The sequence below is a fragment of the Vipera ursinii genome (genome assembly GCF_947247035.1).
Source record: "Vipera ursinii genome assembly, chromosome: 3".
Classification (NCBI taxonomy): domain Eukaryota; kingdom Metazoa; phylum Chordata; class Lepidosauria; order Squamata; family Viperidae; genus Vipera; species Vipera ursinii.
Genome location: NC_139516.1, coordinates 173,386,480 through 173,399,744, shown reverse-complemented (window position 1 = coordinate 173,399,744; position 13,265 = coordinate 173,386,480). Strand labels below are relative to the sequence as shown.

Genomic DNA, 13,265 nt, shown 5'->3' with positions numbered 1-13,265 from the left:
GTATAGAGCTTCTCCATCTTTGGCTGCAGAGCACATAGTCAATCTGATTTCTGTGTTGACCGTCTGGTGATTTCCATGTGTAGAGCCGTCTCTTGGGTTGTGGAAAAGAGTGTTTACTATGACCATTGTATTCTCTGGACAAAATTCTATCAGCCTGTGCCCTGCTTCATTTTGTACTCCAAGGCCAAACTTGCCTGTTATTCCGGTTATCTTTTGGCCTCCTACTTTAGCATTCCAATCCCCCATGATGATAAGGACATCATTTTTTGGTGTTAGTTCTATAAGGTGCTGTAGGGCTTCATAGAACCGGTCAATTTCATCAACTTCAGCACCGGTGGTTGGGGCATAGACTACTGTGATATTGAATGGTTTGCCTTGGATTCGAACTGAGATCATTCTGTCATTTTGGGGATTGTATCCCAGTATTGCTTTTCCTACTCTTTTATTGACTATGAAGGCTACTCCATTTCTTCTGAGGGATTCTTGCCTGCATTGTATACCTGATGGTCATCTGAATTAAATTCACCCATTCCTGTCCATTTTAGTTCGCTGATTCCTAAGATGTCAATGTTCAGTCTTGTCAACTCTTGTTTGACCATGTCCAGCTTTCCTTGATTCATGGATCTTACATTCCAGGTTCCTATGGAGAAAAAATCTTTACAGCATCGGACTTTCCTTTCACCACCAGACACATCCACAGCTGAGCGTCCTTTCGGCTTTGGCCCAGTCGCTTCATTCTTTCTGGCGCTACTAGTACTAGCCCTCTGCTCTTCCCCAGTAGCATATTGGACGCCTTCCGACCTGAGGGGCTCATCTTCCAGCATCATATCTTTTTTCCTTTTGGTACTGTCCATGGGGTTTTCATGGCAAAGATACTGGAGTGGGTTGCCATTTCCTTCTCCATTGGATCATGTTTTGTCAGAACTCTCTGCTATGACCTTTCCGTCTTGGGTAGCCCTGCATGGCATAGCTCATAGCTTCATTGAATTACGCAAGCCCCTTCGCCACGAGAAGGCAGTAATCCATGAAGGGGGAGGAAAATATACTCAGGTTGAATGTTCAATCAAGCCACTCCATAAGTGCAGTTCAGCAGTGAAATTAATAATAGTTGTGGCTGTCAGGAAAACATGTAACTTCATTACCCAGAAAAAATACAGATGCCTCCCATGGCCATTGCTGTTTAAAAGAATTCTAAAAAAGGCTCTACAAGATTTCCCCTTACCTTTATTAAAAAAAGAGAGACCAGCTTTTCGAGATCTTGGGAATAAAGATAAAATGGAGACTGATCAGATAGAAACTGTATTTTCTATATGTATTTTTTTCCTCCTCCAGTATAATGGGAGTATTGAATAACAAGTGTGGTTTCCAGCTTCAGTATCAGATGATTTTCTCTGTCTGGCTTTTGGCCTTTAGTCCTCAAATGTGTGAACACTTGCGGCGTTATAATATTGTTCCTGTTTTATCTGACATCCTTCAAGAGTCTGTAAAAGAGAAAGTAACCAGGATCATTTTGGCAGCATTTCGGGTGAGTCGATGAAGCACATTGACTAGATGAAACATTTGTTGGCAATACTTAGTTGGTTACAAGGTGTCTCAATTTTGATTAGGGGGACTATTTGGGGTGAGGGTTATCTGTGCCAAAGCCTTGAATTAAGACTTACATTGCCTATTAAAAAGAGAGAGAGATGCAGCATTAAACTGCGTGGTAAATTTTGTGTCTGCCAAACCGCTTTTTCTTAATATTTTCAGATTTTAAACTTGTGAAGCCAAATCCACTATACTCGCACACTCAGAATCTCCTTCCCTTCATGCAGCTTTCACAGGCAAGGAAGCTTATTACTCCAGAGTAGAATTTGGGGGGCGTTTCAGTAGCTGTAGAAGGAAAAGGAATCTCCATTTTCTAATTCTGCTGATAAGAGTTTTGATAGAAAAAAGCCATTGAACACCATTTTCTCTAAATTGTTTTAGAGAAACTGAAGGTCTGAACAAATGTTGTTAATGGTGATTGATTGATTGATTATGTGCTGTCAAGTTGGTGGTGAATCTTTGCAACCCCTTACAAACATTTTTCTCCATGATGATCTGTTCCTAACTTGGTTGTTTCCATTTTCTAATGATTCATCCGTTGCCATTGTAACGGCATCCATCTACTTTGCTGCTGGTCATTGTCCTCTCTTTTCATTTTATTTTTCCCAGCGTTAGAGTCTTTTTCAGAGAGGAGTGTACATTATACTTCACATAATGTATCAGAAGTAGGATAATTTGAGTTTGGTCCTTTGTGTTTGCAGTGAGTTGATTTGTATGTTGATCCTTTTATTTGTTTCCTTGGCTGTTGTTAATGGTATCATTTAAAGTAAAAAAAAACTTGTAAAATTGTCCTTGTAAGCTTACTGGAGGGAACAGCTTAGTGGTGTTAATAAATATTAAAATATATGGGCACAAATCACAAAACAATCTATTTTTCATTTATGATAGATGACATTTTAAAAATTCCTTATATTTTTCCCCCTAGAATTTTCTAGAAAAATCTACTGAGAGAGAAACCCGTCAAGAATATGCTCTTGCCATGATCCAGTGCAAAGTACTGAAGCAATTAGAAAATTTGGAGCAACAGAAATATGATGACGAAGATATAAGTGAAGATATAAAATTTCTTTTGGATAAACTTGGGGAGAGTGTCCAGGATCTCAGGTAAATTTTGCATTTAGAATCTTAAAATGGCATAATAAAAGTGTTGGTCAGATTTCAGTTAAAACTGTTTTCCTCACAAAATCATTAGTCATGATCAGATATAAATTTAGACATTAAGTAAACAGTTAATCTAAAAATGCTGTTCCTAAAAACTTTGCAGGAAATCATTTTGAGAGCCCTTAGAAAAACCTCTTCTAATAAACTGTGTCCTTAGATGGTTTGTACTTAAAATTCAAAAAGTTCTAAAAACGTATCTGGTGGTTACCATTTGTCACAGCTACCACAAGTAGCCTTTCAATTAGATCCCTTGTTATAACAAGAACGCCAAACAATGTAGATTTAATAAAGACTATTCAATATTATTAACATAGTTAACTTTTTAAATTTAAATGATGGTATGGTTCAGCTATCTGGATAATGAGTGAATTTCATGGAGCTTATAAATCCATATTTTGAACGATAAGGAAAATATTCCAAGAGACGCTCTTAGAACAAAGAATTTGAGTCTTCTCAGCAATATTACCACCAGTTTAAAAATGAAATTCTAAAATCACTGGAACTGTAGGAGAAACAGCTTCAATAGGACAGCAGTTTTTTTCTTTGGTATTAGGAACAGCAAGAATATATTTTTTCATCAGTTTAAAATAGAGATTAAAAAAATAAAAAATGAAGTCAACTCAAAAACATGAAAAAGCATAAAAGGGAAAGGATGGTAGATGTAAGAAATCATTTAGCTTATTTTGGAATACATAATTAAATTTTAATCACATGGAATAATAGGCAGTCTGCCTATTACACTGATAGCAAACGAGTTCATAAATAGAAAGAGAATACAAGATTGTCAATCTGGGATTGTGCTGACTTTGCAATATTGAAGAGTAATTTGTTTTTGCTGGCCCCCATGCTTGGTGTTTCCATAATTTCTGATATAATACGTTCAGTATTTATATTGTATAATTTAAAAGTATATATATTATTTAAATTTTAATCATCTTTGTATTATTATATCATATGAAACTAAAATAGAACAATAGTGAGTGACGAGTAAATCATTTAAGTATTCCCATACCCATTTTACACTTTCAGTATAAACAGAGTTCACAGCCAATACTTTTAAAACATTTTCTAGACTGCCCAGTAAACATGAAAAAAATGTTTCATTGAGTCTGGTAGTTAAGATTATGAATATGCAGCTGTTCAGGTCAGGTGGAAAAAGCAATAGGATATCATGTATTGTTCTCAAAGATCTTTTGTTCCTAAATTCATCTTCAATTTTTCTGCAGTTCTTTTGATGAATATAGTTCAGAGATTAAGTCGGGAAGACTGGAATGGAGTCCTGTTCACAAATCTGAGAAATTCTGGAGGGAGAATGCTGTAAGATTAAATGAAAAGAATTATGAACTGTTGAAGTACGTTCCCAGATTTCCTCCTTTTCCTCATTTTTTATTTAACAATTGAAATGCATACATTGCTCAGAAGAATGAAAATTGCATTTAAAACCTCTAGGCAAGATGAAATTTAAGTTTAAATTTCACTTCAGGGAAACATTTCCTCTTTAAACAAAATATAGAGGGTGATTCTTTAGATTGCAGCCCTTCTCCCTATTGTTTTGGGAATTGTCTTGGCATTCCTATTGGAAGCCTTCAGTTTTAAAACCATGTATTTGTGATTGCGAAAAAGCAAATAACATTTTTATTGCTTTCAGTTGTATATGCTACAACAAAGATATTAACTTACAAATTCTGTGTTATGAGATGGAACAAATGTTTGTACTTCATTTCTACTAAGTAGAAGGGTTGAACTCCAGAGAAGCACACATATATAGAGGTAAACATATTCAACTCTTATTTCCCAGAAAGGTATGGAGACTGTTGAAGATTCTAGAATGAGCTACTGTAAGGTTCACGGAATCTGCAAATGAAAATAAATAACATTAAATTAAAAATCAGCATCAAGTATATGTAGGTTCCATTTCTTCAGTGAAGCTGAAATATTTTAGATATTTGTATTATCCATTCAAACTGATATGTTCCTACAGCTGTCAGTGATTTTTTAATTTGTATTTTGGACTTCTGGCTTTGAAACCTAATTTGGATGCATATTGAATCAACAGTTTTAGTTATATATGAGTCAAGTTGGCAACTTTCAAAAATACCGATATGTCTTTGTTCAGAAATTCACTGAAGAATATGCCTTATTATTTGTAAACAAAGGAATAAAATAAAACATATTTTCATGGTATATTTTAATAAGAGAATTTATTATTTTCTTTTTTTAAAAAAATACTGATTTTTTACAATGGCAGTCTTTAGTGCATCTTGTCTGGGTTCATATATTTAAAAAGCAATCAATAATTTCTATAATTCCATAATCAATATATTATTAATTTGTTTCCTTGATCTTCCCTACTTCCAATAATAATCTTTATCAGTATTAGACAGATATAATTCTTAATATTTTCAATGCATACAAAGTTGGATATAGACTTTTTTGTATTTGTACAAGTAACAATGACATCTATATATAACATCTTTTCTGATTGACTTATATTTCAATTGTATTTGTAAAAGTCATCTTATTAAATCACTATGCATCCTGTTTTCAAATTCTTATTTTTTAGTTTTTTATTTGTAATTTTAAATTGAATATGTGCTCATTTATGTCATCAAAGTGGTTTTTAATCTCAACATGGTTTGAAACCATTGTCATTTGAATATGTTGTAGCACTGCATACATTTCCTCTTGGAAAGTATTTGTCTCATCTTGGAGTATTGCTCCTGCAGATATCTCCGATGTTCCAGGTTAGGTCCTTCAGATGGGAATATTAGATGTGGTTTCCTGTCACTTTTAGATAGGTATGCAGTATCCATTTTTGTCTCCTCCCTCCAGGTAGTCTTTTACCATAGTCTCTGTGTTTAGCCTTTTCAAACCGGCCAATATTAAAATCCAAACAACCAAATCTCATATAGTTCTTATCTTTATATATGGTTTCCAATTATCAAGACATCAGTGAAAACAGTGTTTTATAACAATTCTTCTGTTCAGGGGTCTTTGAATTATCAACGAGTCAGAATTGCAGCAAAATGTTTCGCCACCTTAAAGCCTTCCAGTAAATCCCCCCCCACCCGAAGATTACCCAAGAGTCAAAAGTTTTTCTTTCTCTGCAAACAATTCTTGAGCTTACACAACAGTTAAAGTTTTTTCCCCCCCAGACACTTCTTAAGGTTATGGGTGGCCTAATATATTTTCTTTCTTTGTTCCCAGCAGTTTTCTATTTAGCTGAGGGTTATTAAAGTTCAAGGGGACAGATTATTCTTTATTTCTGGGCATCTTGCCACTTTCTGAGTCAGTATTATACTATTGTTCTATGCTCTAGTTCTCCACTGGATGTCAGTAGTTATTTATTTCCCAACTTTTTCAAACAAAGATTTTTTTTCTTTTTTTTCTTTTTTTTAAATTTCATGAGGACTCTTTAGGATATAAAATCTTAACAGTTTTCTTAATTTTCAGATTTATTCAGACTATAGTAATATTAATTTCAGTATATTTCTTTCCCCCTTGGAAGTTAATTTGTCGTTTCCGTCTTTGGAGGAGTGGGGATGTGATCCTCTTCCCTTCACTTTCAGAGGATTTCTTGCTTTGGCCATCTTTTCCAAGGAATCAGTTACAAAATAGAAGAGAGAAGATTAATACTCTCACCCAGTTTTCAAGCACACTGTTCGCCATTGTTCTGGTTTGTGCTCTTGGGCTTTGGCTCCTGGCAGCTTGGGCTAGAACAGGGGTAGGCAACCTCAGCTCTTTTATGACTCATGGACTTCAACTCCCAGAATTCCTGAGCAAGCCAAGCTGGCTCAGGAATTCTGGGAGTTGAAGTCCATGAGTCATAAAAGAGCCGAGGTTGCCTACCCCTGGGCTAGAAGCTGGTGTGCAGCTAGGCTTTCTCCTGTTAGAGGGCTTCCCCCGGAACGAATGGATTGACTGCCATCATTCTGTTATCATTGGGGTGCCCCTCTTTCTTTGTGCCTCTCCGGGGTGACATCAGACCTATTTAGGGTCCCCTGGCAGGGCGAAAGTAACCATGGGGTGCGGAACCCTGCAGTCCCTTGGCTGTGTTGCTGCAAGGTAGAACCAGAAGTCAAATTTATTCTTTTCATATGGTTAGTGGAGTTATAAGTTAATATGGACTTAGTTGAAATATTTGTAAAAAATTTAGAATGTTTAGAAATATTTATTTCTAAACATTTAAATATTTTTATAAATATTTTGTAAAAAAATTAATCTTACTATATACATAAAATTGTATTGTAGAATTTTGACAAAACTTTTGGAAGTATCAGACGATCCTCAGGTTTTGGCTGTAGCTGCTCATGATGTGGGAGAATATGTACGACACTATCCTCGAGGAAAACGGTAGGCAAAGTTTACATTTTCTTCCAATTTTTATAATAGCTATTTCAATAGTAAATGGAAGTTTTTATATGATTGCATGCAACTATAAAATGCCTGGAACAACTGTCCTATTAATTGCGTTAAGCTTTTAAATAGATGTATTTACTTGGCTTATTTGAAGATGTAGAAAATAATCTAAATGTCCCCATGGAAAATGAAGTTAATACTGGTTTTTAAAACATCATAGCAAATCAGAATCTATTAAAATCTATTAAAATTAAAAAGAATCTAATCTCTTTTTTTATCTTCAAAAATTCTTGTTATTTTGTTTATATTTCCTGTCTGGCTATTGCTTCCACTGGAATCATTGACAGTGAATTCAAAACAGACTGCAGTGTTGCAGTTTAGCTGGCATTCCATTCTCTCAAGCAGCCATTCCAAGAGCAAATGGGTGCCTGGCTTCTCTGTTGCATTTAATAAATGCCAGACAGGTGAAAAGTGAGAATGCCATTTTGTCAGTAAACCTTCTGAAGAACATACATTTCTATGGACTCTGAAGTAGGATGATTTTCTACTTCACTAGTCTATTATTACATTTACATTTTTGTATAAGGAAAACTAATTATATTTTTTATGCTAAAGTTATGTGTATTTTGATTATTTAGAGCTGAGCTGTTCTACCTTCTGTTTAGAATCTGAAACAAGGTGACTCCTATACAAGTTCATAATTTGAAATTTCTAATTGTGAGAAATCAGAAGAAGAAGCAATGTCAAAAATACACCTGGCCATGTCATCTTACTCACCTAACCACCTTCCTTCCTTCTTTCTTTCTTTCTTTCTTTCTTTCTTTCTTTCTTTCTTTCTTTCTTTCTTTCTTTCTTTCTTTCTTTCTTTCCTTCCTTCCTTCCTTCCTTCCTTCCTTCCTTCCTTCTTTCTTTCTTTCTTTCTTTCTTTCTTTCTCTCTCTCTCTCTCTCTCTCTTTCTTTCTTTCTCTCCCTCCCTCCCTCCCTCCCTCCCTCCCTCCCTCCCTCCCTCCTTCCTTCCTTCCTTCCTTCCTTCCTTCCTTCCTTCTTTCTTTCTTTCTTTCTTTCTTTCTTTCTTTCTTTCTTTCTTTCTTCTCTCTCTCTCTCTCTCTCTCTCTCTCTCTCTCCTTCCTTCCTTCCTTCCTTCCTTCCTTCTTTCTTTCTTTCTTTCTTTCTTTCTTTCTTTCTTTCTTTCTTTCTTTCTTTCTTTCAGTGTGATTGAACAGCTTGGTGGAAAACAGCTTGTGATGAATCATATGCATCATGAAGACCAGCAGGTTCGCTACAATGCCTTACTTGCTGTGCAAAAGTTGATGGTTCATAATTGGTATGTGATGGCTAATTGTTATTTGTGTATTGACAATAATCTTATTTATGAGGTATTGGTGATTAATAATGATATTCTAATTGTTTTTGATAAATAAATGAAAGTAATATAGTTGAAATGGATTGGTATAGCTTTTTATTATTTTTTTCTATATATTTTTTCTATTATTAATATTTCAGTACTTGATGTACATTTATTTGTATTTGTTGAGTTGTCAATGGATGTTTGAAGAAATATAACTGAATGTGTTATTAACAGTTTGTGCTTTTTGCTTATTTTTTGTAGATTTTATTGAAATGTTATTATTCCGTAATATGTTGTCCCTGAAATCTATCTGCATGTGACTGATAAAATATAAATAGAATTTAATATACATTCTCCTTATACATCTATACATATAGTAAAATGTATTAATTACAGAAATTACAAATAACTAACATGTCTACTTGTTTTACATACAAATCTATATGTACACTTTATTCATATTAACTGGAGTTTTTTGGATTTATGTTACAAGAAATCTACACCCTGTCAGATAGCTCCTAGAACTTAATAGCATTATTGCTTATGCAACAGACGTAACATAATCAATACTACTTTACTCGGGCTCTATTTTTCCTGCAATTTTTCAGTGGCTACTTAGAATGCATGCAGCACTATCAGTGATAGAATGTTTAGCTCAAAGACAGGAAAAAAAGTTAAAGTATTCATATAAAAGTCCAGAAAGTCAGGAATACAATGGAATTGAGATTGTAGCATTATTAGCTGAATCTCATTACTGGGGCAAGGTTCTTTATAAGTTAAAAAAGTAATCTTATAAGATTAATTTTACCATCTCTAACTGTTACAAATAGTAGTTCTTCCTCTGTGAAACTTTGGCTACGAGACTTTTCTCATAATAGTTCTTGTAGCATTGTATACATTGGTTATTTATTTATTTAAACCAGGGATGTCAAACTGCCGGCCCATGGGCTGGATGCATCATCTGGAAGCCACCCCCACCCCATTGCCGGCAATGGCAAAATCGTGCCATTGCACCACATTGGTTGGTATTAATCTCTTCAAATCTAGTAATCCGTAAAAACTGTGTACTTAATATTTCAGATAAGAAAGAAGTAGAAACACAGCACAAACTCGTGACATCACAAGTTTGACACGTCTGATTTAAACCATTTATCTAGCCACCCATCTTCTAACCAACTCTGTGGGTTGTTTAGATCAATCAAAAGTTAAGACAACACATAAAGCCATAATAAAACTATACAACTACACATATTAAAATACTAAAAACAAATCTGGTGTTAAATCAAACTCTTAGTGTGCAGTTATCCAATCTGATACCAACACTTGGGAGAAAAGCCCGGTTTTCAAAGCTTTACAAAAGGCTAGGAGGGTAGAGAGCGGCCAAATTTCAGGGTGCAGAGTGTTCCACAGCCCAGGGGCTGTTAAGGAATAGGCATGCTTCCTAGCTCCCATTGGATTGCAATATTTAGGGGCAGGGAGTAGATATGTGCCCACCCTATGTGACCTGGTAGGCAGATAGATATTCTTAGAAAAGGTGGTCCTGCAGATAACCTAGCCCTGTTCCTAGGCTTTAAAGATGATGACCAGCATGTTGAATGCACCAAGAAAGAAACTGCAAGCCAGTGTGGCTCACACAGCAAAGATGTTACATGGGCAAGCCTAGGGGTCTGCATTACTGTGTGTGCTGTTGCATTCTGGACTAGTTGACATTCTTGGCTGATCTTAAAGGGCAGCCTCATGTAGAGCGCATTGCAGTAATCCATACGGAAGGTGACCATGACATGAGTGACCATGAGCAAAGCCTCCCAGTCCAGCTCACCACAACTCCTTTAATTTTTTTTTAAAGTGGTATTCAAAAACATAATTTTGCAATTACTGAGTAGGCCTTCTTAAACATGATTTTTCTCACTGTTTTGGCATCAGTCTGATTCTCACTGATATCTACATTATTCCATACAAAGAGGACCATTGCGATAAGCACCTGATCAATAACTGTGCCACTATGCCTTGCATCTATTCTGTGGTAATGCATCAAATTATCTTTAATTCAGTAACTAAATTTTTGTTTCATGTTGGCATAAATAGCATAGCCATACATTGTGAGACATATATATATAGTCAACTTTGTATGGTTTTCTTTTTGAATGATAGTATGAATATTGGGAGGGGAAAGCATATATAAATACCATATATTTAGCAGACTTTAACAAAGTTTAGTAGTTTTCAGATCTGCAAGATGCTTCCAATATTTATTTATTTATTTATTTATTTATTTATTTATTTATTTATTTATTTATTTATTTATTTATTAATTATGGGACTTATATGCTGCCCTATCTCCCAGAGGACTCAGGGCGGCTAACAGCAATAAAAACAACAGTACAAAAGTTAAGAAAAAAGAAAAGAAAAATATAAAGTTATTGGATTAAATTCCTGCATTAGAGATATTGGGATAACAAATTATTTGTAATTGTGCAGTGCACAAGGCTTTTGGCCTTGAAAAAATGCAAACAAGTGCTTTTTAGAACCAGTTACTGTACATGGTTCCTGAGGCTTACTTTAGTAGAACTGGCAGCATTACATATGTATAATTCCTTTATTTAAAAGTAAAATAAAATTCTGATGCCATTAAATGTATAGTGTTTATGAATTCTACATTGTGTTAACTAGAAAGCTAATTTTCGTTTTGTTGTTTGAAATTAACTTTATAATAATGTGAAGCTTCATAAAATACTAGAACCTAAAATGTTCTCTGTAGTATTCTCCAAGTTAATTTAACACGGTTTAGCTATTTCCGCCCCCAGTAATAAATGTTTTCTTCTTCTGGTGTTTGCTACAGAGATTATGTTCAATGCCTTTGTTATTTTTACTTTAACCTCTCTGTGCATCATGCAAGATAATAGGGCCGGCATATGTGTGCAGATGAAAAAAATATTTTCTTGCAGAGTAAATAAGAATTCAGTCACAATTAAATTGCTCTGAGTAAAAATTCAGTTCCTTTGAATACACAAATGTTAGGTCCCCTGCTTGTCTTGTAGCAAGCGCTTTAAATGGATGGCATGTTCCAGACCCCCCTTTTAAATTCAGAATGAAGTGCTGTGTTTCTACTTCTATTCTACTTCTTTCTTATCTGAAATATCTTAGGAGCCTTGGTGGAGCAGTGGGCTAATGCCTCCTTAAGTAACACCAGCTGCCTGCAATTAGTGCAGGTTCACATCCCACCAGGCTCAAGGTTGACTCAGCCTTCCATCCTTCCGAGGTAGGTAAAATGAGGACCCAGATTGTTGGGGGCAATTAAGCTGACTTTGTAATAATGCCGCTTGGGGTGTGTGTGAAAGCCCTAATAAGCAGGCATATACATAGAATGAAGGCTACTGCTAAGCTTGTAAGCCGCCCTGAGTCTTCGGAAAAGGGCGGGATATAAATGGAATTAAAATAAAAAAATAAAATAAAAATAAATATTAAGTGCACAGTTTTTACGGATTACTAGATTTGAAGAGATTAATACCAACCAATGTGGTGCAATATTTAACATATTGAAGTAGGACTGTTGAAACCTAGTCAGAAGTCCACCTTTAGGCATGGCAATTCACTGGATAATTTTGATAATTTTGTGGGGACTGAATGAAGTGTGTGTGTGTGTGTGTGTGTGTGTGTGTGTATTTCTAGAGAAATTGCCAGTTTTCCTAGCAAAGCTGATGAGGCCACATGAGGTTTTTTTTTAAGGTTTTGTATAATTAAACAATAGCCTTGTTTTTCACCACCTTTTCCAACAACTATTGTAATGATGTACAATAACATTTAAAGCTATTATACTGTCCATGCTCTTTTAATATAAACTAGCATGAATTCTGTTTGATATTTGGCTTCATTATTTAAAATTCCGATTTGAATAAGTTCTCAAAAGTAGAATCTCTGAACTGCCAAAGGATTGACTGGCCTTCCAACAGTAAATTCCGTAGTTGTTTTTCATTAACTCTATATTTAAGTAATATCCATATTTTTTCTCTCTTCCGTTTTCCCTATTGCTTTTTTGTAGGGAATATCTTGGAAAACAGCTACAGTCAGAACAGCCTCAAACAGCTGCAGCACGAAGCTGAGCCTCAACTTTCTTTGATGAGATAAACATAATTGCTACAAGTAGCTTGAAGTACAAAAAAGAAAATAATATAGTTGAAGTCCCTTTAGCTGTCTGCTGCTGTGAGCTTTCCTGCCAATAAATCTTACGATCTTGTTGCCTGAAGGACCTTGTCTTGTAAATCATTTCATTTGCTAGCAAGAATACAACAGAATATTCCAGATAGCTAATGTCTAATGTCTTTATTTTATGTATTTATTGTCTTTAAAAATAAAGAATAATTATTCCATATTTTTAATTGTCTTTTTATTGTTCTTTATTGGCTGCAAATCAGATTTGCTTTGAAAAGTGATTGGGTTTTTTTTTCTTATTTTATTTATTGAAAGCATTTTTATCTGGTTCTTCAGGCAAAATTTAACACCACGTTCTTTTTGGGCCATTTGTAATAAAATCGTTCCTTTTTATTTTATAATTTAAAATATGGGAAAACAAATAGGCAGAGGAAAGAAGAATTTTAAAAAAATCTTTGGCACCAATTTTTTAAATAATGGATTTAGATATAATTTTAGGGAGAGGAGATGAAAAACCTGACAGAGTTGTCGTTCAGCACAATGAATGGAACTGTCCTGCTTGCCATTCCCACTTCCTTTCTGCCTGGCTCCTTTTCATGATTAAGTTGATGATTGATTAGGACAAAGGTCCTGCTGCCAACATCCTTCCATGCTTACAGGG

The 13,265-nt window shown here is 34.9% G+C and overlaps 1 protein-coding gene across 2 annotated transcripts in view; it reads left to right on the top strand.

Moving 5' to 3' along the window:
• The window catches only part of ATP6V1H (ATPase H+ transporting V1 subunit H), a 28,415-nt gene extending 15,717 nt beyond the window's left edge, over positions 1 to 12,698 (top strand). The window contains exons 9-14 of one of the 2 annotated variants that reach the window (XM_083357598.1): positions 1,333 to 1,525; positions 2,513 to 2,691; positions 3,975 to 4,100; positions 7,000 to 7,101; positions 8,318 to 8,431; positions 12,495 to 12,698. In XM_083357598.1, the coding sequence (XP_083213724.1) occupies positions 1,333 to 1,525; positions 2,513 to 2,691; positions 3,975 to 4,100; positions 7,000 to 7,101; positions 8,318 to 8,431; positions 12,495 to 12,555 (775 nt within the window). In that variant the 3' untranslated portion in view covers positions 12,556 to 12,698. The remainder of the gene's footprint in view (positions 1 to 1,332; positions 1,526 to 2,512; positions 2,692 to 3,974; positions 4,101 to 6,999; positions 7,102 to 8,317; positions 8,432 to 12,494) is intronic. The other variant, XM_083357599.1, reaches the window with a different exon arrangement.
• Positions 12,699 to 13,265: the final 567 nt, after the last annotated feature.